The following is a 26,720-nucleotide window of genomic DNA, read 5'->3' on the forward strand; positions in this document are numbered from 1 at the left end:
CTATAAACTAGGGGTGGTAATTCTCTTTAGGGCATTTTACAGAACTCCAAAACATAGAGCTGAAAAGGAAAGATCTTAGAGACCTTTCCTGTCACCTCGGAAACTGCAAAGAGAAATGAAACAGTTTATATAAGGGGCCAGAGGTTTGATGTTCTAAGCCATTTGCCAGGCACTTCTTTCTACATGAAAAATGTATCTCTAATTAACCTATTTTTCTGTTGTAATTCCTGTAAATTCATGTCTAACTGGTCTTTTAAAAAGAGTAAAGTGATTCCCTTTAACCAACAATATATGTCCATCCTTCTCGTAATGATGAGAATTGATTAGTTACATCAATACAGAGGATTCTAGTAAAACATCTTTTATCTTTTATTTTCTCATTGTACACTCAGCAATAATAAAGGCATATTAACAATGTTAGTAATCATCACAAATACCACAACTGTGATTTATTCAGCTACTAAGTATGTTAGGAAATGTTCCAGACACATTACATTATCATCAGTCCACACAACAAACATGGACAGAGTATTATTATGACCATTTTACAGTGGAGAAAACTAAGGGTTAGAGAAGTTAAGCAACTTCCTAAAAGTCACCCTACTTGAAAACAGGATAATTAGGATTTCAGCAAGAACCTGGTTGAATCTGATACCCATATATGTTCTTGACTCTACAGGAAGCTGCCCCTGGTATATATTTTTTTATTTTGTATCTGTTTAATGAGGCTTAAGGCATATCATCATTCTATCTGATTTAATCTTATCAATAAACCCAACATTTCTGATTTAGTGAAATAAAATCCTGAGTTCAGCATACCTATCATGCTAAGATTTTTGTGTGTGTGTGTGATTTATAAGCTTTGTAGAATGTTTATTTTGGTGATCTATTTATATCACTAAGCACTAGAGTGCCATATGAGTGATTAAGGATAAAGTCAGTATGAAAATAAACTTCAATCATCAATCTCCATGCTAAGTTTTCTTGTTTAAATTGAAATATGACATGCAGCACCAACTGGGTACATAGGTACACTTGACTGCTGTCAGATGACCACAACCTCAAGTTAAGTTTGGCCATATCATATAGCTACAAGGTACTCATGGTAGTCACATCTGGCCAAATTCACAGGAATGTTATTGGATGATAGATACCAATTCACCTCAAATCATTACCACCAGTTGCAAGGTTGCTAGTAATAAACACACATGAAGTAATAAGAATATTTGTTTTCCTATTTTCATAGTTTAAGCCAAATCAATAAGTGCAACTTATCTACATGCAGGTTAAACTTTAGAAACTTGAAAGCACTGTTAAAATTCTAGTTATTATGATGTCTAATTATGAAAACTAATAACAAAATGTTAAAGGTGAGGAATATTTCCTTTAGAATAATTCACAATTACTGTTAATGTCAGTAGTGATAAAAAGAGGCTTGTTTCATGTATAGATGGTGTAAATCTTCAAAAAGCACATAGTAAAGAGGCAAAATCAGTAAATAAGTGCTCTGTGCTTAAGTGGAGGAATATAAATATTCATAACGTATTGCAAGAACAAACAGGTGTTTTTGAACTTCTATAGATACAGCACAGGATGCAAAAAAGGGTAGAAATCTATGTAAGTATATCTCATTCCATTAGAACTCAAATGTTGATACTAAGGCCTTCTCATGAGTGTTTTAGCCAAGGAAGTTAAAAATTTGATTACACAGGACCAAATAAAAAGGTTTACTAAAGACAGATGTCATGTAAACATAATTATTAATACACAGTGTTTGGTCAGAACAAAAATAAGATTGGAATAGAAGTTAAGGTTTGGATTTTAGTATAGTGTTCCCATCAATCTATTTTTTAAACTATGGGAGAGTTACTTTTACACATTAAACCTCAATTTTCTCATTTGTAAAATAAGAGGGTTGTGTTATATCCATGATTCCATGTGGGGAGAGGAAGAACCAAATTTACTCATCAATCTTTTCCAAATTTTATAATCCTTTGGAGAATTTAATATTCTGCTTCTACCAAAGGATACACCCTACAATTGATAGTCTCTATTATTCTGATCTACTGATGAGTCATGTTGGGGCATGAAGAATACCAGCAGAAAAGGCTATTCTCCCTGTGAATTTGAGCAATGGCAAAGATTATGAACCACTATATTAGAGGAATTCAAAAGAGCCTTCCACTAGAGTGTGGCTATTGGAGATCTCAACTTCATGGTTTATCTAACAATTCACTCTACTTAACAAACACATGATTGAACATGGGTCAAGATTACTACAGTAGGTGAAGTAAATGGGTTTTTAAAGTTTTCTGTTTTGCTATGTCTTCTTTTTTCTCTTCTAGTATCTTTTAAAAAAAAAAAAAAAAGCATTTAGTGTGTACACTGTGGCATGCCATATTTGGTGGTACCACCTACTTGGCACAATCCCCATCCTTTAGAAAAGGCAATCAGACTGACATGAATACTGGGGTAAAGGACACCCTAGAGAGGAGACTACCTATAGGTTAATTCTTATGCAAAAATTTAAATGGAGACATTAGAATTTCCTCAGGAGACAACTCAATTCTCTAAGCAAATATTTATGATAGAAGTTGGTAATGAATGCCCCCAAAATAGTTGTTATTTCTTTCACATCTACTTAACACAGAATGTTTATACCTATAAATTATCATTATGTTACTTCATCAGGATTCAGGATTTGTAAGGTTGTCCTTGAAAAACAGGTCCTTTTAAGAGACAAAACTTGTGGCAAGCACTGTGGCATAGTGGGTAAAGCCACAGCTTGTGACACTGGCATCCCACCCATTTGGGCGCCTATTCAAGTCCCTACTTCTCCACTTCTAATCCAGCTCCTTGATAATGTACCTTGGGAAAGCAGCAGAGCATGGCCCAAGTACTTGGACCCCTGCACCCACATGGGAGACCAGATGAAGCTTCTGACTCCCAGCTTCAACCTGACTCAGCCCTGACCTTTGCAGCCATTTGAAGACTGAACCAGCAGATCTAAGATTTCTCTTTCTGTCTCTCATTCTATCTGTAACTCTATCTTTCAAATAAGTAAATAAGTTTTATGTATAAAAAAGAGACAAAACTATCTGTGGGTTTGGTCTTTTAAAACTAGATAAATATTCCCAAGTTTTTCATCTTCTTTCACTGTTATTTTTGGAACTGACATCTTCATGTATTTCATTCCAGGATATCTTGAGAAAATAAGGCAAATATTCTAACCAATTTTACCTTAGGTTGATTATATAAATATGTAACTATAAATAATGTGAACAGTTATAAACACTCAACAAAGAAAACTCTGAAGATCGTCTCATCCAATCCTATCCCCAGAAAGACTGTGAAAGATTTTGTACATCAGCAATCTATCTGTTATGGTGCTTTGCAATTTGTAGAGTACTTTTATAGACATTTAACCATTTCATCCTCAGAAAAAGTTATGTGTGATAGGATGAGAACTGCTGTATTTAAATAAAATATTAACCTAAATGTTTCATTCAAAATAGCATGTTCTTCTGAAAGTAGAATAAGAACTAAAAGATTCTGTTGTTTTGTTCACAGTAAAATGATTTTCATAATCATAAGGGGTTTTACTAGGCTAGGAATTTACATGATAGAACAATACATATACTCATTCATTCATTTATCCCTCTTTCACTAATCAAACATGTATCACACAGAAAGTACAATGAGAGATATAAAAATTTAAATTATCATACTTCCTCTCCAAAAACTCCAAACCTTTTAGAAAATATAACATGTTAAGTTAAACTATGGTTAAATACTAGGATCAGGTGGATCTTGTGACACAGCAGGTTAAGTCATGGTCTGAGACATCAGCAACCCATATCAGAGGCTGATTTGAGTCCTAGCTGCTCCCTGCTAATATGCCTGAGGAAGCAACAGAAGATAGCCCAAGTACTTGGGTCCCTGCCACCCAACTGGGAGACCCAATGAAATTCCTAACTCCAGGCTTTAGCTGAGACCAAGACCAGCAGTTGTGGTCATCTGGGGAGTGAACTGGTGAATGGAAGATCTCACTCTATCTCTCACTGTCACTCTGTTTTCCAAATAAACCCCATAAAAATATTAGGACCGGGCCGGCGCCGCGGCTCACTAGGCTAATCCTCCGCCTTGTAGTCGGCACACCAGGTTCTAGTCCCAGTCGGGGCGCCGGATTCTGTCCTGGTTGCCCCTCTTCCAGGCCAGCTCTCTGCTGTGGCCCGGGAGTGCAGTGGAGGATGGCCGAAGTGCTTGGGCCCTGCACCCCATGGGAGACCAGGAGAAGCACCTGGCTCCCGGCTTTGGATCAGCGCGGTGTGCCGGCCGCAGCACACTGGCTGTGGCGGCCATTGGAGGGTGAACCAACGGAAAAAGGAAGACCTTTCTCTCTGTCTCTCTCTCTCACTATCCACTCTGCCTGTAAAACATATATATATATATATATATATATGGACCATTTATTCATTCATTTAGTTGATCAACAAACATACATAGAGCAATTTCTACTTGCCAGCTCTTGTATTAGAAATAAATGTCAATACTCATTATCTGTCTAAAGAAGCTCTCAGTCCAAGGAGAATGACAAACTAGCAAACATGCAGTTTTAAAAGAATAGTACTGATATGAAACAAATAAAATGGGACATGATAAGATAAAAAAATATTTATCTTACACATTCTTGAGAAGCAGACATAAGGGTTAAACAAGAGTTAGGAAAAATGCACAGAGAAATTGAGGCCAAAAGGGAAATCCTGAACTCTAACAAGGTGAGTCAAGAAGAGTTTAATAGGGGAGAAACTTCAGTTTTCCAGTAATGCTTTCAGGATATTAAAGAATAAGAGGGCTTTAAAGACTAAAGGAGCACCATGTACTATCTGATAGTTCTTAATCAAAACATTAGTGATCTTGATTAAGAAATACCTCAGTTCTGGGCCTTAGTAACCCATGACTGAGAGGAAAGAATGATTTTGTATAACTAACTAATTTATTGAGACAAAACATGGTTTTTTTCTTTAAAAATATTTCCTTATTTGACACCAAAATATATAATTTCAGAGGATGATTTTAAAGAAAAACAGGAAATCAAATTTTGACAGGTACAAAAGAATAATATAGGTAGAAATACAAAGAGTTTTTGATAAGTCCATGGAAGTGTATAGTATGAAAACAGCATAAATGGATTTCAAAGGGTTTTACATCAAAGTAATCTTTTATGCAGACTTTTCAATGTAACTTCATTGTATGCATAGGATGTTACACTGGAAGTCCTAAGCCATCAAAATATGATAAAATGAGATTCCAAAGCAGATGCTATGTAGCACGTATAATTTTCAAGGGAAATTACTAAGTTTCAGGACTCTGAACCTTATTGAAAATGAAGGTATGCAAGGGTTGGATCACAGGTGAGTTAAAAAAAGGGAGAATTTCTTTGAAGAACATTTGAGGGGATTCACTTTTCACAACTGGTAATAGAGCATCAGTGGAACTGAACCTAGTTTTGGTGTAAGTAACTTCCTTTGGTTTGTGAGGCCAATATACTAAGATCTTCCTCCCACCTGAGAAGCTTAACCAAAGAGACAGCACAGCAAATTGTTTATTGAATCAGGAAAGACGGCTTCATCTGGGTCAGCCTGAATAATCAGTTTTTAAAGGCAAAAGACAGATTCTGGAACCATATGATGCATGTCACATTTTTACGATAACATGTTCTGAAGGGCAGACTGTTGTAAACCCTAAGGCTAAAGAAATACATCATCCACATCATAGGAGATTTAGTGAGAGGGGCCCAGAAGAAGAAATTTCCAAAGACTCACAAGTATCTTTAAGAGAGAAAGTCTAACACATGATTGCCTGGATAAAATCTCAAATCCACCATAGCTAGGTGTCCCTGAGCCAATTGCTTAACTTCTCTTTGCCTCAGTTATGAAGATGAAATGAGTTAATATAAGTAAAGCACACAGAAAATAATCTATAAATAATCAGTACTATATAAGTGTCAGCAGCATTCTATTTTTGTTTTTATTATTATTATCATTATAAGTCAGAATCAGAGGGCAAAAGTATGACAACTTCAGTTCTGTAGAAACTTTCAGTTCTCCTTTTATTTGCCTCTCTTGCTCCAAACTTGGAAGGATCAATAACCAACTAGTAAACAGGGAAGAAGAAAAGAGAAGACTATAGGAGCCCCTCCCCTAAAGCAGATATCTTATCTGAAACTCCCATAGTAGGAAAGAGACAATCTATTTTCAAAGTGTTCATTATTGTGATTAATATTGGAACAGGATAATATAAAGTTGCTAATCCAAGACTATATTTGTGATTTAAAGTGATTGTATGGTTTTTTAATCCCTTGAAATGACGGGAAAATTTTGGAAAGTTATTGGATTACCAGAATTTTCACTAAGAATGTAGGCTAAGAACTACTTATGGACACTAAGTCATTTTTTTTTCTTTTTCTTTTTCTTTTTTACAGGCAGAGTTAGACAGTGAGAGAGAGAGACAGAGAGAAAGGTCTTCCTTCCATTGTTTCACCCACTAAATGGCGCTACAGCGCTACAGCGGCCTCTACAGCGCCGATCCGAAGCCAGGAGCCAAGTGCTTCCTCCTGGTCTCCCATGCGGGTGCAGTGCCCAAGCACTTGGGCCATCCTCCACTGCCTTCCTGGGGCACAGCAGAGAGCTGGACTGGAAGTCGAGCAACCGGGACAGAACCAGCACCCCAACCAGGACTAGAACCCAGGGTGCCTGTGCCACAGATGGAAAATTAGCCTAGTGAGCCACAGTGCCAGACACTAAGTCATTTTAAGCAAGCAATGGGTAACCCTAAATAAAGCAGATTCTATTATTATATCCCATGAGTCCTCCTTGTTCTATGTATTGATCACAATTGCAAAACATAGTCATGGTTAGTGCTTTTTTCATTCAATTTAGGACATAATTCCTCAGGTTCCTCCATACATGACTTCATCCATTCCTGGACTTATCCTTTCATTTTCTTCCTTTTCGGAAGTTGTTTATAATGAATGGCCTAATTTGTTTTTAAGGAAATCCTTACAAACACTGAAACCATTTGGGGTAGTCATGCATTTGCCTTTTCCGTAAATGAAGAAAATATTGCTGACTTATCCTCTGTAGGATGCTGAGAACAAGGAGTTTTCAGTGGGCATTGATGATGGTGCTGAGTCATCCTCATGCTTTTGAAAATTCCCTATCTCTCCATGAAGATACTTGCCAAGGTCAGCAGACCACAGCCAATGGCTAATTAGTGCATAGAGTCCCTGCTGCTCCACTTCTGATCCAGCTCCCTGCTGATGTGCCTGAGAAGGCAGCAGAGGATGATCCTTGGGCCCCTGCACCCACATAGAAGACCTGGATGAAGCTACTGGCTCCTGTCTTTGGATCAGCCCAGCTCCAGTCATTGCGGCCATTTGGAGAATGAATCAACAGATGGAAGACCTCTCTCTGTCTTGCTCTCTCTCTGCCTCTGCTCTCTGTAACTCTTTCAAATAAATAAAATAAATCTTTTTAAAAAGACTATCATAAGAATTATACAACATAACACATGCAGTACACTTAGCCTACAACTTGTATATACTGTATTGATGGTAAGATAAATATATAAATTTCATAATCTTAATATTTATCTTAATAATCCTGGATCTTTCTCCTGTGCTAGTTAGCCTCTCTGAGACTATATTCTCACTACTGAGTATAAAATAGAGATTTACTGGGCCGGCGCCGCGGCTCACTAGGCTAATCCTCCGCCTAGCGGCGCCGGCACACCGGGTTCTAGTCCCGGTTGGGGCGCCGGATTCTGTCCCGGTTGCCCCTCTTCCAGGCCAGCTCTCTGCTGTGGCCAGGGAGTGCAGTGGAGGATGGCCCAGGTGCTTGGGCCCTGCACCCCATGGGAGACCAGGAAAAGCACCTGGCTCCTGGCTCCTGCCATCGGATCAGTGCAGTGCGCCGGCCGCAGCGCGCCGGCCGCGGCGGCCATTGGAGGGTGAACCAACGACAAAAGGAAGACCTTTCTCTCTGTCTCTCTCTCTCACTGTCCACTCTGCCTGTCAAAAAAAAAAAAATAGAGATTTACTTTATAAGGTTATAATGAAAATTAGATGAGAAAAAATTAAGGAAGAACTTAGCAAGTGTCAAGAACTTTACATCACAACTCTGTAATTTATCATCAATTAATCTATAGAAAAGATAGAATGAGTGATATATTGCAGCAATTTTAAGACAATCCAATTTGGGAGTCAGAATTGACTTGCAGGGGCCAGAGCTGTGGCGCAGTAGGTTAAACCTCTGCCTGTGGTGCTGGCATCCCATATGGGCCCCAGTTCGAGAACCAGCTGCACCACTTCTGATCCAGCACCCTGCTAACAGCCTGAGAAATCAGTAGAAGATGGTCCAAGTGCTTGGGTCTCTGCACCCATGTGGGAGATCCAGAAGAAGCTCCTGGCTCCTGGCTTCAGATCAGGCCAGCTCTGGCTATTGTGGACATTTGGGGAGTGAACCAGCAGATGGAAGATATCTCTCTCTCTCTCTCTCTCTGTCTCTCTGTCTCTCTCTCTCTCTCTGTCTCTCCCTTTCCCTGTCTGTAACTTTGCCTCTCAAATAAATAAATAAATTGAAAAAGAAAGAATTGGTTGCAGTTTGGGATAGCATACTTGAAAACATGGATCTGTAAATATTGCTAAGAAATATCATATGGTATTTCAGCATTTTGGAGAAATAAGTTCCAATATTCTCTGAAGCTATACAAATCTCCAAAGTTGAATTATTACTACCCATAGTTGGATTCAATGGACTGATTTTAGTTTCTAAGTATAAGATTAAGAAACATAGTTTAGTAAAGTACTTTAAATGTAATTAATATTTGCATCCTATCATGGCACACTAAAACAAGATAAGAAATGATAAACAGGCTAAAATTATGTGTTTTTCCTTGTAAGAAAGAAAGTTTGGATACTATCTACCACTGCAGTCAGTGAATACGCTCATTGGCATATCTATTGCATCAGAAATCACAAAGTCCTATGGAAACACAGGAAAGAGTATGACTTCTAAAGTAAGCTACTTTCCCCCACAAAATATTTGAAATTGATCTGTGCAAAAGCTTTCTTGGAATAACAAATTATCAAGTAATATAAAAACTATTTTAAATTTCAGGTCCCTCAAAATAAGATCAATCTTTTGAGGAAAGAAGTAAGTTAAAAGCAATTCAGTATTATTCTCACTGCTACCATAGAGACAAAGAAAAAAAGTGAAGAGATTTAGCAAACGTAATTCTTCCTGAAATTTATAATTAACTACATGGAAAAGGGGACAATTACCATATTTCCAAAGAATAAAGAATTTAAAAAGTCTAGCTTTTGATAAGACATAATTACAACCTATTAAATATGCAAGTCTTATCAATTTGTTCTTCTTAAATTTTAAAAAATGCACATACACTGGACAGTGCTTTTCTGAAAAATAACTACACATGAAATGTCACCAATTTAGAATCTTCTCTTATCAGAGAATTTTCTCAGATACTTAAATTCTGGCAAAATGTAACTTAAACAAGGAGTAAATAGATGTTACCTGTGTATGTGCCCTGTCTTCCTGACATCTATGAATATGTATTTTTGGACAAGTGTTAATCAATGAAAGAATGTACACACTTTTTTAGATCAGGTACCATAGCCAACATCAAGCAGTCAGCCAGGAAGAACTAGCAATTAGATCTGTCCTCGATTTAAATAGAACTTCAAATTGCTGAGTAAATTACATGTGTATTAATTCAGGACAGTTTTATTTTAAAGGACTAGCAAGAAAACATTACAGCTTGAAATCCTAGGAGATTCATAACAAAGACCAAGGAAAGGAGAATTTATTTTGCTAAAAATTTACATTTTAATTTATGGTTTCTTTAAAGATTTATCTTTATTTGAAAGGCAAGGTTATAAAGGGAAGGACTGAGAGAGAGTGCTTCCACCCGCTGGTTCATTCCCCCAAAGGGCCTCAAAGGCTTGGGATGTGCCAGGCTAAAGCCAGGAGCCAGGATATTAATTCCGGTCTTCCATGTGGGTGCAGGGGCCCAAGTACTTGGGCCATTTTGTGCTGTTTTCCCAGGCACATTAGCAGGCAGCTAGAGTGGACTTGAACAGATGCACATATGGGATGCTGGCGTTGCAGGCGGTGGCTTAACCCATTATGCCACAATGCCAGGCCCCTTATTTATGGTGTCTATTGTAAATGGTTTTCAAATCTTTTTCTCATCAAGAATGTTCAAATCTATTTCCAATTTTCTAATTAAAACACTATTTGAAACAAATACAATATATTTTATTGTGGGGTTTCATAAATAGAACATGAAATATCATTTAACTCTTTGTAAAAGCATGAAATATGAGAGGTAAGCTAAAATATTTTATACTTTATGAACTGTTTCCACATTCACACTAAAACTCAGTTGATGTGGATTATAAATGGTAATGTTTATCTTGAAATTTGACTGTTGGGTAATTCTTTTTTTTTTTTTTTTTTTTTACTGTGATTGGTCTTCAAGAGGAATCTTTATTGCTGACTACACTGCTGCTGGGGAAAGTGCTTTATTTAATTATTCAGAGTCATTTCTATCTAGATGTCTCAGAATAGTTTTAAAGGAAAATTTGAAAGTCCCTAAAACCTTTAACTCAGATCTTAATCACAGAATAACCCAACACCCATCCCAGACCCCTTTTGCATAGTGCTGGTGGTGTTTGTGGCTACTTGGACAAATTCCAAGTAATAATCATGATAATTTTTAAAGTTCCTTTGAGAGGTTACTTGAGGTAAAGCCTTTCAATGGCACTGATACACTTTGTTCTCTGAAATGCAAACTAATATAAAAAACAAAAATAGCAGAATTGTAAAGAACCTCTTCCAAGACAAGCATATAACCTGAAAGCTGAGTGCAACATAATGTATCCTGCTTTAACAATAAAAATAATATATTATTTATTTAGTTCCTTCATGACCTGATAATTTAGGAAAATAAAGTCATTTCAAGTTTTTTATTACATAACTTTTTATAATCTTTTGTGTTTATAGTTATTATAAATTAAATAATAGAAAGTATTTCTTTATAATATATGTAAATTAAATATTTGTATACTATAAAATCAAATTTTTCACAAAACAAGGTTAAATGTCATGATACATTAAGTCACTGAGAAGTTAAATGGACATGAATTGACATTCTTTGATCAAATTGGAAAGTTGATATGACTACTTTAGCTCTTATTTTAACTAAAATTAGCAATTGACTTTTATGTATTTTATATTTTAATTTTTGCAATTTAAATTATGATCATGATAAATTGGTTTATCGTGTGTATGTTTCTGTTGACTTTTTGTTTGTCTTTATGAGGACTTTGTGTTTTTGTTATTTTTCCTTGTCAACAGAAATTATATATAACTTTTGTTGATTCTAATTTTTTGTTTTACTTTAGGTATAAAAATTTCATGTATTTTATATATACCAATTTAAAAACACAGTGATATTTCTCACCTTACCCTCCCCTTCCCACCCTTCCTCCTCCTTCCTCCCTTATTCTTTCTCTTAATTTTTACAGTGATCCACTTCCAGTTTGCTTTATACTCATTAGATAATCCCCACACTAAGTAAAGAGTTCAACAAATAGTAAGAAGGAGAAAATGTTGTTCCTCAACAGTGGAGACAAGGACTGTAAACAATCATCAGATCTAAAATGTTAATTTCACTACTATACATTACACTTTTGGTACTCTATTAGTTACCACATATCAGGAAAACATATGGCATTTGTCTTTTTGGGACTGGATTATTTCAATATGTATAATGATTTGCAGTTGATGACTTAAATTAATATGACATTTCAAAGTCTCTCTTTAGGTCTGCTAACTATTCACAGATAAGTTCATCATTTTGCCTATCTCTCAACTGAATAGTCTATCTATGAGCGTGCAAAGATTTATTATTTATTGTGAAATATGCCTTGTGCTTACTTTGGTAGCACATATAATGTGAAATATGCCTTATATGCACATGAATGTGCATGTGTGCATGTGTATGTGTATGTACATGCTTAAACATGTGTATCTAAATGCACAAATATCATTATATGTATACATATGTGACATGTAGTCCTCATGGGGTTTACATTCCAGCAAGCGATAGGCACATGAAAAGACTAATTGAACAGATAAGTAAAGGTATTACAAAGATACATAAACTACATTGAGCTAGTGAAGCACAACTGTCTAAGTCCCACAGCATAGTATCAACAAAAGCACTTCAGAGGACTTTGCATTGAACTGAGTCATAAAGGTTAAGAAGAAGTATGATAATGAAGTTGTAATGATAGGTAGCTGAGAGGCACTCTGGACATAAAGAAAAGAAGGTAAAAATAAGTAAGAGAATTGAATTTACATCGTTTGGAGGGACCAAATATAACTTTCAATAGTTGACTAAAGCATGGAGTATAGTGGGATCTAAGACAGAAAAATTAGACAAGGACTAGACTGTAGAAGGTCTTATATTCCAGGCTAAGCAATGCAGACTTTATCCTGGGGCACTGCTTCTCAAACTTTAGTGCAAAAAACCAACTAGAGATACAAAATAAATAAGAATCTTATTAAGATCCAGATTCCAATTCAGTAATTTTGGCATGCAGTCTGAGGTTCTACATTTTTAACAGTCTTTGAGGGGATACCACCATAACTGGTGAACATACCAGCTTTGAATATGAGGGCAGTAGGGAACAGGCAACACCTGAAGGATTTTAATCAGACCTGCAACACATATGCAAATGTACACATACACACACACACACATGTGCATTTTTTAAGGAAAGTCCCAGCTAACAGGGAAAATGTACAGGGGTGGGAGGATAGGGAAAGTATATGATTAATGAGGACTTTATTGCAGAAAATCGGATAAGAATCAGTTAAAATCTGAAAAAAAAAGACCATTATTAGTATGAATGGTAAATAAAGGATGGATTATAGGAAACTGAATAGGAACTGGAGTTGTTTGAGATTTAGGGAAAAACAAAATTAAGAACAATCTTAACTTTCTTAACCATGACAACTGAGATACGTCACATACTATCCTCTGAGCAGAGAATGCAGAAGAATATCTATGCTTGGGAGGACTCCAGAGAGCAGATATTTTCCTGGAATTGTTGACTTAAGTTAACTTAATACATAAACAAATTTCCATATTCTAAGAATTTATTCATTTACTGTCATACCAACTTATCAAAAAGACTGTTGTTTTTTAAAATGTTAGAGTACTGAATAATTTAGCTGCAAAGAAGTGGATATAAGTGAGTAGGAGTATTAAAATAGAGGTATGAGAGGTGGAGTTATTTTCATAGGATTTCAAATCTAGTGCCAATTTCAAATACACAATAGACAAAATGGTTAAAACATTTGAGATCTGTCTCTTGCCAATAAACACCTATAATTCTGGGAGATATGGTTCACTGATGCCAGAAGAAATCCCCATCAAGATGACTATACAAATAGAAATTTGTCACTTAAAATGGTAACTTAAGAATCTCAGTATGAAATCTATACTTAACTGTCACATTCCCAGAACAGAGGAAATGGAAGAGGAATAGGACAAAGAGGAACAGAAACATCTGCACCTACTATTTATTACAAGCATATATTTGCAGTTGCTACATGAAGCCCTATGTGCATATTTGCACTAGCTCTCTCTCCATGTGGGATGTTCCTTGGCAAGATCTTAATACAACTGGTCTTTTAAAATTCCATTTCTCACATCCTTTGAAGTAGCCCTTTGCCTCTATTTACTTACTCATCATTCTGTATTCCATTTACCTACTTTGGAAAAAATATATATGTTACTTCTATTTGAGTTATATGTACTTTATGTGTGTCCATTAATATCTGTTTTTTTCACTCTATATTAAACGTTCTATGGTGTCAAGGACATTAACTTTTTTTAAAAATATTTATTTTATTTATTTGAAAGTCAGAGTTAATAGCAAGAGAGGCAGAGAGAAAGAGAAAGACAGAGACAGAGAATCTTCCATCTGCTCGTTCACTTCCTAAATGGCTGCAACGACCAGGGCTGGGCCAGGCTGAAGCCAAGAGCTTCATGCGGGTCTTGCACATAGGTGCAGGGTACAAGCATTTGGGCTATCTTCTGCTGCTTTCCCAGGAGCATTAGCTGGCAGCTGGATCTGAAGTGGAGCAACTAGGACTCAAACTGATGCCCATATGTGATGCTGGTGCTGCAGACGATGGCTTAACCTGCTCTGCCACAGTACCAGCCCTGACTCTAATTTTATTCACTACTATTTTCTCCATTGTCCAGAATAATGCCTGACACATAGCGTACACTCAGTAAATATCTATGGAGATAATGAATATAAAAATTAATCTTCACAACAACTCTCTGGAGTACTTATTGAGGGGATAAGTATGAGTTTTCCCCAAAGAAACCTTCATTTAATGAGTAAAATTTCATAAGTACAACTTTGGAAATACAGTTATTCTTCCCACCATATCTGCCCTCCCACTCCCACTTTTACCTCACCTCCTTCTCCCTCTCCCAATTCCAGTCCCATTCTCCATTAATATTCATTTTCAATTAACTTTGTACACAGAAGACCAACTCTATACTAAGTAAAGATTTCAACGATTTGCACACACATGCACACAAAAAAGCCTGAGGACAAGTTTTACAGTTAATTCTCATAATATAACTCATTGAGGACAGAAGTCCTGCATGGGAAGTAAGTACACAGTGACTCTTATTATTAAGTTAATAATTAACACCCTTATGTATGAAGTCAGTGATCACCCAAGGCTCTTGACATGAGCTGCCAAAGCTATAGAAGCCTTTTAAATCCACAATATCTGTCAGTATTTAGACAAAGCCATAAGCAAAGTGGAAGTTATCTCTCCCCTTCATAAAAAAGTGCATCCATCTTTGCTGGCCACTAGGAAACTGAGATTTAAGTAAATTGAGTAATTTCATCCAGACAACAAGAAATAATAACTGGCTAAGGTGGGACTCCACTAAGAATCTGTGTGACTCAACACAGATTTAAACACCATGCTGTTTTGCTACTGTAAGCAAAATTCTGTGGTGGATGCCCATTGCTGTTCAGCTACCTCATACTCAATTTTCTGAGGGACTTCAGACATGTCAATGTGCCTGTGTCACTAAAATTAGTATAAAATTAATTCTAACACTATATGTACATATATCTTATTTTCTCCACCACACAGTGATAATAAAAGATTCCAGTTTACACTAAGATTTCATCTTTTCAATAACTGCACTCATATTCTCCATATATATATATGTGTGTGTATATATGTGTGTGTACATAGTATTTTAAATTTTCCAAATATATACACTAATTTGCTCTTGTACAAAAATCCTGTGCAAGAAGCACTGACAAGCCAGTATTATGACCTTCATTTCAAACTTAGAATATAAAGCTCAGGAAGAGAAAACTGAGTTGACAAATATTACCAGTACAATAAATGGAAAACCTGAGACTACATTTTCTGAATCTTGATCCAGTGCACATTCCCAAATTGCCTTTGGGGAAATATACATAAACTCAATGAGACAGATCTTTCAGGCAGTTGTAATCATGGGTAATCTGCTTTAAGAAATCTTATCTACAAACATTCAGATGAAATAATGGGTAAACAGTGAAAGAAAGTGATGATTTCTTTGTTACTTTATAAAGACAGTTAAGTGATTTTTTGAAGTTTGAGCACAATGAATATTTAAATATTATTTGATTTACAAAATTTTATTTGCACTTGTTTCCTTTGCAAATCCACATTTCTCTCATAAAATAAGATTTACATAAAGGTCTTTAGAGGACAATCCTCTCAAACTCATGGCTCTTCATAGTGAGTGAGTCTTTTATTCACAGAATCAAAAAGCGCTAATGTTTTAAAATAATATCCTGATACTAAGGTTGGGCAGGAAAACACTTTACTACAATTGCATTAACAGATGATTGGTATGGTTAATAAAATGAAATTTTATTTTATTTCCAAAGCTTTTCTTTTATAGGCTATGAATATATGTCTGTAAAATTACAAAAATACAACTAATTCTTAATAATGTTAAATTGAGCATTATATAGGTGTGCATTGTTACTTAATTAGATATTTATGTTGAGAAAGACTGAAATCCAAAATATAGTATTAACAGTACATTTCAATTAAATAATAAACTTGATATGATTCATCTAGGAAACAATGATATTAGACAAAATCACAGATATTAGAGTAAAAAAGACCTGAGTTTGAATCTCCACTATGAAACTTCTTTAAGATGTTGACTATCTTACTTCAATGGGTTGGAAGGGAAAATTTTAACTACAATTTTCAGGGTCTTCAATGTTTCAGATATTACGTTTATAATATTGAGGAAAAACAGAGTACTTTCCCTCCTTTAGCTCTGTCTAGTGAAGAGACAGACGTGGAGAAAATTAATTAATAAATCATGTAATTGTGAATCGTGATATGTGGAAATATGGAATAACATGATTGTGTATACCAAGAATATCTACTCTTTTAATAAAGGAAACAGCATGTAAGGTAAGACTTGGAAGATAAGTAGGATTCAGTAGGTGCACAGAGTCATTTGGCAAATAAAGGTGCCCTAGGCAGGAACATGGTTGAGATCTCCAAAGAACAGACAACAGCTGCAAGACCAATGTGTCTATTAATTTAATGAAGGTAGCATAGATTTAAACCATGGTCTGGTCCATGAATCTCTGTTTATCTTAGCGTATAAAATACAATGCAGAATGATAGAAGACAAGAAAAGAATTCAGGTTCTATGCCAAGGAATAATTAATTGTATACTGGAGAATTACTCATCTTCACTAGGATGCTACTACAAAGCTTCTACATGAGAATAATACCATTGGGATTGTGTATCAGATTGAACACTCTGGCAAGTCAATGGAATACTCAAAGTAAAGGAAAATTATTATATTAATGGTGTTGGTATTTCAAGGTTTTTTTGATATTACAATGGTTAACAATAGGTTACTAAGATAGTCATAGAATCTCTTTGCATTTGGCTCTTTTCCCTGCTTTTCTGTACAAAAGGGCCAGATTGTGCTAAGCTTTCCCTACAAGTAGGTGTATTTCTGGTCTGATACTAAATAGATTTTCCACAATTCATCAAACCCTTTCCTCTAATCTCTGATCAGCAGACCTGACACCAAGCAGACACTCGCATAGAACGACAGGTATCAGAACCAGAGTCATTGACAGAATAGATATAAGTGAATGATACCATAAAACAATAGGAAGCCAGGGAATCTGTGGATACCAATAGAAAACAGTGCACCTATCCCATGAGAGATAACATGCTACGTGCTTTCCTGTTTCACTGAATATTCAAAACAGCTCCGGCCGGCGCCGTGGCTCACTAGGCTAATCCTCCGCCTTGCGGCGCCGGCACACCGGGTTCTAGTCCCGGCTAGGGCACCGGATTCTGTCCCGGTTGCCCCTCTTCCAGGCCAGCCCTCTGCTGTGGCCAGGGAGTGCAGTGGAGGATGGCCCAGGTGCTTGGGCCCTGCACCCCATGGGAGACCAGGAAAAGCACCTGGCTCCTGGCTCCTGCCATCGGATCAGCGCGGTGTGCCGGCCACAGCGCGCCGGCCGCGGCGGCCATTGGAGGGTGAACCAACGGCAAAGGAAGACCTTTCTCTCTGTCTCTCTCTCTCACTGTCCACTCTGCCTGTCAAAAAAAAAAAAAAAAAAACAAAAACAAAAAACAGCTCCGTGAGATAGGGAGAAAATTATACTTCAGAGAAGATCATCCAGCTTGTAAAAAGGGAATCACTATTTTTACTGATAAGGTATAAGGATGGGCAAAGGAGAATGTGGCAGAAAACAGGAGAGAACCCAAATCAGGGAGGCAAATTGGGAGAGAAGTCTGGACAAACAGAGATTTGGAACAAGTGTTAATGATGGATAGAAAAACTCTGGTTTTCTTTAAAAAGAACATATATCTCAATTTCGTAATATTAATGTTTGGACTCCTACCTAAGAACCTTCCTTTCCTCAAATGTGCAATCATCCTTCCTCCTCCCTTTCCTTCGCCACACACACATCTGAGACTTTGCCTAAAAACACTTTACTCAACCCATTGTGCCCTCCATTCTGCAAATCAGCTTAACTGTCACTTCCTTAGAAAAGTCATCACTGATGTTTATCGTAGCAAACCCTGCATCCAAGCCCCTTTATATCTTCATGTTTCCCTGTGCTCATTTCCTTAGCATCCTATTTATACTTCCTTATCACACATCACTATTATTTCTGTATTTAACTGTTTTCTCAATTAAATTAAAAGTACAATTTCTCATTATTCTGCCCAGGTTCCAGTACTTTAAGCACACAGAACGCATTCTGTAAATACTTGTTAGATGAACAAAATGCACTGGATGGGCATGCTGCTTGTACCACGGTAACAGATACAACTGAACACCTGCATGAATAAAGAGTTTTGTCTGTGAACAGAGGTCCACTCAGGAAACCATTTATTGCCTTGGTGATTCATTTCATTTTCTCTATATAAAGCTCCAGTGGAAAATAAAAATTATTTTAGCTTTCTCCAAAACTATGATTGTAAATAGTTTTATTATGAGTCCATTTCCAAAAGGACAGCATGTCACTTTTTTCTATTAAGATCATAATAAATATATGATATATACTAGTCTTGATAGAACTCTTCTAAATGTCAGGCAACAAATTTTATGTCCTTTTATAAATCCTGAGCGACTTTAATTCTTGAAAAAGACTGTGGCTTGGCAGAAGCAAAGAGTACAACCATATTTAGTGAACAGATAAAGTATTAACAGCATCGTTTAAAACTTTTTTTATGCTATTTCACTTTTTTTCTGCTACTTGAATTTGATTACACACATCAATCTGTTAAACATATTAAACATTAACAATGCCACCATACCTTTATTAAGAAATCACTTTGATAACATAATATATACCAGTTTTATTTATGATTTTCTTAAATTTTAATGCCTATATAAATATATATATCTGAAATTATACCAGTTCATAACTCACCTACCACTAATTCTTAAAATGGTTAGTGAAACTGAATAGTTTTATTTTCAGAGATGATATGCTTTAGAATAATGTCAGACTAGAGGTATTAATGGAAGAACTTCAGTGATATAATAAAATATACTCATTTTGTAGAGAGACAGTGATAGCCAGATAACTCTGGGTGCCTAAAGTTACAAAGTACAGATTTACTTCATTTTTTTCCCAATTCCATACTTTCTTCCATTGTTATATCAAATCCTATGTGCCATTACATATGCTACTTGAGAATTTCTAAGCAATTATAGAAGGATTCTAGTGTTGCATTTCCCTAAATTTAGTCTACAATTATTTTGCCTATTATCCAAAACTATTTTCTATTGACCATTCACCTAAACACAAGTCTATACCTTCACATAGACTAACAATATTTTCCTTATATTTTAGTGGTCAAAATTATTGAGACTATTATCATTTAATTATTCAAACACAGTTAGCAAATTTCAGTACAAAATGACATGTTGCATTACTTACTAAATTGTATTTAATCAAGGCTATTAAGGTAATCTAATTTCCTCAATAATCATACCCAAATATAGAGATTCATTAAAAGTTTAAATTGATAGTTACTCAAAAATTATCATATACTAAAATCTTCCCACATGCCCAGAATTGTGCTGATGCTTTGTGTATTTTTCCCTTCAACCTCATTTAGACATAAATAATTTCATCTTGTTTTCAGAGATGAGGAAACTAAGGTCAAGGGAGGTTAAACAGTTTATTCAGGTACTGAAGCTAATAAGTGTCAGAACAATGATTTAAATTTGAGTCCTCTCTCTAGAGCCCTGCTCTTCACACTAACTTTTCCTTCTAAGTAGTGATAGATGTGACATAAGAGTTGAAATTTAAACTGGATAGTACATTCAAAGAAAAGAGATGACCATCTTCTTATGAAAGTGAGTTAGCCGAACATCTGAAAAGACCTTGGGATTATTGTGGCTGAAATTCTGCATTTTTGGCTGCTCTGATGATTTCCTGGCCTAAAACATCTGAGGAGTTCTGCAACCCTAAACACTTTAAGTAATCTGAGTTACATAGCATCAGATCTAGGGTGAAATAGTTTTATCACAAGGCTTAGATTATCATGAAATGAGCCATGGTCATTTCCTTCCTTTTTTATGCAGCAAAAATAAAAATGCTTCTCCAATGTCTAGGAGATACTTTTATATTTCCATTATGCAGTGAATTTTCTTGATCTGTCATAATTTCATCTCTCATTAATCTTGTAGCATTCATTCTTAAGACCCTGGAACAAGTATATGAAGAGGAATTTGTTTAGACAGTGTGTGTAATAGAGGGCAGCGGGAGAGCTCAGAAGTCAAAGAGGTCTATGAGGATCTAAGGAGACAGTGAGTGACTTTCATGCCAAGGAAAAAAAGGAAGAAAGAACCAGATTCTATTACCAGCAAAGGTATTTCTGTCTCTCTTCCACTGAAAACTTTGATAGGTGTGGTGGTCAGTTGTGGTATTAACATGTACTGTGAATAAAATGAAGCCCAGGACAGAGCAAGGTAATTAACAATTCCAATCTCAGGTAAAGCTTCTGTAAGGCAAGAATTGAAGGAAGCACTTCAGCCAGAGCTGCTGGAAGGTAGATTAATCGCTGGAGGTGAAAGAGAGAAGAGTTGAATTGAGATAGAACTAAAATTTCTAAATTATTAGCAAGTTTTATCTCAAAGAGTCCCATGAAAGTGGAGCAAGAGCACCCAAAATGCAAGAACACTTAGCAAAAACAGTAAAGTCTCCTGGATAGTAAGTGATATGTACTGAATTTACAGTCTCAGCTCTCTAAAAAGTTTCCCACCCATAGGCAGCTTTTAACTCAATCAGGCATTATTTGTCATTTAAACATTGTAATGCGACTTTGTTGTAAGGATGTTTGTCCTTCAAATATAATATATATACACTATAGAAATGGCCATGAATATAATTAATGCAGAAAATTCATGAAATACCACATAGGGGTTCATCTTGTTGAATTACATAACTTACATGACAAATTGAAATACTGGAACAATGACATTTACCTTTTAAAAAGCATCTAAGGCAAAATAATATTACTCACTTGATGCCTGTTGTCACCAATATTTTGGTAAGTGAATACAGAGTGCACAACATGTTCCGACTGGATTATATTTTCCACGTTGAAGTCGCTTAGGTTTTAGTGTTGAATAAACTTGTTCAATACAAGACTTCTAGTTTTCAGTTCTGATTAATAACTTTTTAAAGTTCATTTTAAAATACTAATTATATTTCATATTATCTGAAATTATTACAAAATAAATAATTATAAAAATCAAGTAAGTGAGATTTGACAGTACTCTCTCAAGAAAAGTAACACCAAGTATAATACTTCCAAAAAGAGTAAAACATATTTAAGTGAATAGTTTCTTTCCTTGAATACACACATATGATTTTGAACTTAGATTTTTTTTTAATTTGTTTTAGCTTATTTTTACTGCCTTATTGGGAAAAGGTGAATAAGATACTTGTCAGTTTCTTTCAACTAAAATAAGGTATTCATCTAATTTAGAAGCCTGGTCACTGTTTTAGGATTTAAATTTGCTAACATCAACTGAAGCTACCATGTGATACTAGGCCCTCAGGAAGATATCCATTAAGACTTTCTGGAATTTAGTCTGAAATTGTTTAATATTTAACGTCATAAAATGGGAAATTTGGTTTGTGGCTTCAAAATAAATAAACTTTTCTAAAGTGGTAAAGAAAATCGTAATGGAAAATCTACACTTAGTGAGTCTCATACACTACGCTATTGATTTTATCATATTTAATGAATATCCAATCAATGTGAGATACTGAAAGATATGACAAATTAACTCATCATATGCTTCAATGAAATGGAAATCGTGTTTATTTTAGTTGCATTTTCTAAAAATAATATAAATTTTATTCAAATAACCAGAGCTTATGAAATTTAACCAGACTATTTAGAACTTCTTACAGAATAAAATGAAACACATTTGAAATTTTTAGCTAGTTTCTGTGAATAAATCCATAAAAGGCATGCCTATTGATTTAACTCTATTCCTATTTTTATTTTTATTTCTATTTCTGAAAATGCAAATATTTTATTTGCTTTTAATCAAAATAGAATCAGACATTAAGTATTGTGTTTGTTATTTTATTATTCATTTGTTTTGAATCATGGTCTAAGGACTTTTTCTTTAAAAAAAAATCACTAAAATGCAGAATTTCAGAACTCTCCAATCAGAAACAATATGTCAAGCCACAGTAAAGCTGATTGGCTTCTTCAAACATAGAAGACATGGCTTTTAAGTGAAAAGCTAATTATTACACTCAGAAAGACTACCCTGATATGATACATTAAAATGATGTTTGAGTTGCACTACAACTACAGATATGTCAAGATTTTTGCATATATGAATATTTGCAAAAGAAAATCCTACCACACACATTCACACAAAAGAAAAGAAAAAAACCACAGGCAGATTCTTTCATTTAAACAAACACACAATACCACTTTAAGAAGTTGAAATCAGATAAAGACAGAACCTTCAAACCCTCTTAGGGAACAAAGTGCCCAGCAAAGTAAATTATACTAATCATTTTATCTAGTTAACTGGCAGCACCTACTAGAGTTACTTAATTACAGGACCAGAATAATAATAGAAAAATGCTGCACATAACAACAGCCCTGTTTCCTATCCTACCTTTGTGGTGACAATGCACAGGCAATCCATCCTGGATCCCTACACAGGACTCAGTACATGGAAATCACACCAGCAAATCAGCAAAGGTGAGAAAAGCCTTTTGGTAAATAGCACACTTCGAGAAGCAGAGCCTGGATTCTGCACAGACGGCTTTTCCAAGGGGGCCCCTCATGGGAAACTCGAGCCCTCCTCCATACAGCACAAGGCAAGCAGGATTCTGCTAGGAACCGGAAAATCCCCTAGAAATCAGCTCCGGCAAAACTTCCCGGTGGCTTGCTGGGCTCCGTGGCTGCATGGTCCTTTTGCGGATTCTGTGATCGGAGCAAGGCTCCTATGAGTGCCCCGGCACAGTTCTATCGTGGAGATGAGCATTACATCAAGCACCAGAGAATCACATTTCAGCTCCTGCTCTTGTTTCTGAATTCTGATCTGCAGCTTCAGTATGCCCATATGATTTCCTTTGCCAAAGTGCCCCCTTTGCTGCCTTCGTCTTTCCTACTAACAACTCTGAGTAAGCAGAACAACAAAAAAAACTAACCGGCCCATCTATCAAAGAGCTGTCGTTCGCTGCCAGAACAGAGGCTTTTGGTAATAAAAAGCTATTTATTATGAGCACGATTCCCGGGAGCCTAAATGACTCGAAAGATATGACTGAAAAGCTAAGGTGCATGCGGTGCTGCATACATCACTTTCCAACTCACTTGCAATTACAAGGGCAGCTTCTTACAAATGACTAACAGCTGGAAAAAGAAAATCTGGCCAGGGATATAAAGAAACTGTGGATTTGGATGCTTAATATAGAAAACGTTAATTTTCTCCTTTGATTGGTGTACCTGTTTTTGTGGTCTCTGATAGCAATGAATACACAGTCTGAATATTTAAACAAATAATTATGCTTTAAAATTGGAGAGGTAGGAGGTTCCAAAGTGTTTACAAAAGTCCTGCATTCTGATATCAAAACAGGAATTCATTCTCAAACTTTTCCCTCCTCACTGGCAAGCTGCAGGCACTTATTACATGGGCAAAGCTTTATGTTCCCCTCTGCGGCATTTTAACATCAAATGATTAACCCTGCCCCTACCCCACCAAATCCCTCCAATCAGTGAAGCTGCTAAACAGACAGCTTTTGAGGTGCTTAACAAGCATCCCTGTGGATAATAATATACTTACTTTTATCATTTTAGACACATAGGCAGAGACAGACTGAAACAGACAGAAAGAGGAGCTTGGGGGTTGGGGAGGGGAGGGAGAGGAGAGGGAAAGGGAGAGAGATAATGTGCCAGAATGGAAAGTACTGCCTCACCAATAAAAATGGAAAATCAGCATCTCCTTTGCACTAGTCAAATGGACCACTGACAACATCAACAAGAAATGCTCAGGGACCAATATCTTTCTAACACCTCTTCAAGAAACCGTCAGGACCATTCCCCACCTCACCCTCTTTTTTTATATATATAAAAACAGTATATTCTGTATAATTACCTATATGAAAAAGGATGAATATATAAAATTCTAACTGTCATGAATTATTCAGGTTCTAACCTTGATATCCTTCGAGTGCAAAAAAAAAAAAAATGAATGTCTCAAAATTTGAAAGGTCATTATTTCACCAAAATGAGAGCACCTTTTTTCTATAGAATGTTTCAAAAGTTCATAGCAAATCAGACATGTGTTTAGATTCAAAAAAAAAAAAAAGAGTGGAAAGAGTTCCTAAAGTTCAATTTGATTTAAAATATCTTAAAGTGGCTCAAAAATGTCTAAGTTAAAAAGTAAATTCCTCTGGTTATCCTGTTGGTGTAATTAATGTGATATAGTTTTCAAGCTAAACTGTGAATAAATCTTAATGAAATATTTTGGTTCATTCAATTAGGTAATGTTCTTAAAGTTCAGTAATATGAAAGGTTAACAAAGCACTACTTTGCCTACTTATCTCTTCATATCTTACCTCTTCACAATAGTTAATTTAACTGAATACTTCCCAGGTCTATTTTATTTTATTTTTTTAAACTTTTATTTAATGAATATAAATTTCCAAAGTACAGCTTATGGATTACAATGGCTTCCCCCCCATAACGTCCCTCCCACCCGCAACCCTCCCCTTTCCCACTTCCTCTCCCCTTCCATTCACATCAAGATTCATTTTCGATTCTCTTTATATACAGAAGATCAGTTTAGCATACATTAAGTAAAGATTTCAACAGTTTCCTCCCAGGTCTATTTTAGAACCTGTAAGACACGTTCTTCAGCACTCCCAGGTACCACAGTGTTTTCCCTGACAAAAACAAACCATCTATGTAATTGATACTGATTGCCATATTTAAGTTTAAAATAATCAGGGTTCATGTTGCTACAGCATTTTACAGTTGATAAAGCACTGTAATTTAGCTTAGGAGGTTCAAATGATTTTCCAAGAACCTGGTAACTTTCAACACCAAGATTAAAAACCATGTCTCTTAATTTCAAGTCCAGGGCTTTTTAAGTCATGAACAGAATAGAGACAGTCAGAAGTTAGAGAGACGATGTAAACTGGAGAACAGAGTTAAGACAAATGCTGTCATAAGGTGTCCTTGGGAGAAAGGTACTTTTGAAACTACACTCCATCCTTCTATGGAAAGGAGATAACTAAACTAGGAGAAAATGGGCAAAGGAAGCCTGATTAGTCTTCTGACTCTGGCTGAGCACAGATGAAAACACTTTGTAATTATAAAGAACTGCAGAAATGAAAAGCAGCTTACCTAGCATAGCTCCTGGCATATAACAAGCATTCCCCGAATCACTCATCTGATACATGTGTGTTGAAGGTCCACTATATAATTATTTGATTAATGTCTATGTCACCAACTAAACTGGGCTCCTAAAAGGTACTTTTTACTCTACATTCTCATTGCCTAATCTAGTGACACATTCATTCAACAAACATATCTGGTATCTACTTTAGCGGAGACACAAGGCTGAACAAAAGGCAGCAAAAACTGTGCTCATAAACAAACAAACAAAAAAAGATAGTACTATAAAATAACCTCTTGGGCTGCTTTAGAATCACAAAATAGAGGCGTTCAACCTAGCATGGGGCAGTCACCATAGAAGCTTAGGTAGAAAATAGGAAGAAAAAGAATTTCACAGGAGTAAGCTGTGCATCAGTTAACACATGCTTAAGATACCTGAATCTCATATCTGAGTGCAGAGGATCAGGTCCAGCTCTGCTTCCCATTCTAGATTCCTGTGCATTTACAACTATGGACGTATCAGGTGATGGCTCAAATCAGGTGATGGTTCTGCCACCCATATGGTAGATCCTGATTGAGTTCTAATCTCTTGATTTCAGCCTAGTCCAGCCTTGGCAGGGCATTTGGACAGTGAACAAGTAGAATGAAAATCAATCTTTCCCTCCCTCCCTTCCCCCACCTTTCTACCCCCCTTGCTTTTCAAAATACATAAATAAAAATTTTAAGATAAAAGAATTTAATACACTGTTATCATGGCATTTGGGCCATCTTTTGTTGCCTTTGCAGGAGCATTACCAGGAAGCTGGATCAAAAGTGGAGCAGCCAGAACTCAAACAGGCATTCATATGGATGCCATCATTGCAGGAGGCAGCTTAACAGGCTATGCTACAATGCTGGCCCAGAATATTACATTTTTACAAAATCAGCTTAACAGAAAACATCCAATGGATTCCTTTAAGGAAAGTACTTCAGAATAAGCATTTCAAAAAATGTATTGGAATCCTTGCTGGGAGAGTGGGGGAAAGCCTTGTTCAAATAATGTTGAGCAAGCACAAATATTCTATAAATGCATATATGATATGCATGTTGCATACTCATTAGCTTGTATTCACCACAAGTCATTAATCAGGTAGTATATG

General features: G+C 36.0%; 1 protein-coding gene across 7 annotated transcripts in view; it reads right to left on the reverse strand.

Annotated features, from left to right (window-relative positions):
* The window catches only part of DLG2 (discs large MAGUK scaffold protein 2), a 2,253,656-nt gene that overhangs the window by 1,747,345 nt on the left and 479,591 nt on the right, over positions 1 to 26,720 (reverse strand). Inside the window, exon 1 of one of the 7 annotated variants that reach the window (XM_089332028.1) lies at positions 22,856 to 23,004. The exons of the other annotated variants lie outside the window; for them this stretch is intronic. Coding sequence (XP_089188154.1) covers positions 22,856 to 22,885 — 30 coding nt within the window. The 5' untranslated portion in view covers positions 22,886 to 23,004. Of the gene's footprint in view, positions 1 to 22,855; positions 23,005 to 26,720 lie in introns of those variants that run through there. 7 annotated transcript variants of the gene reach the window in all.

This window comes from Oryctolagus cuniculus, chromosome 1 (assembly GCF_051225735.1).
Source record: "Oryctolagus cuniculus isolate XC-2025 breed Fujian yellow rabbit chromosome 1, ASM5122573v1, whole genome shotgun sequence".
Classification (NCBI taxonomy): Eukaryota; Metazoa; Chordata; class Mammalia; order Lagomorpha; family Leporidae; genus Oryctolagus; species Oryctolagus cuniculus.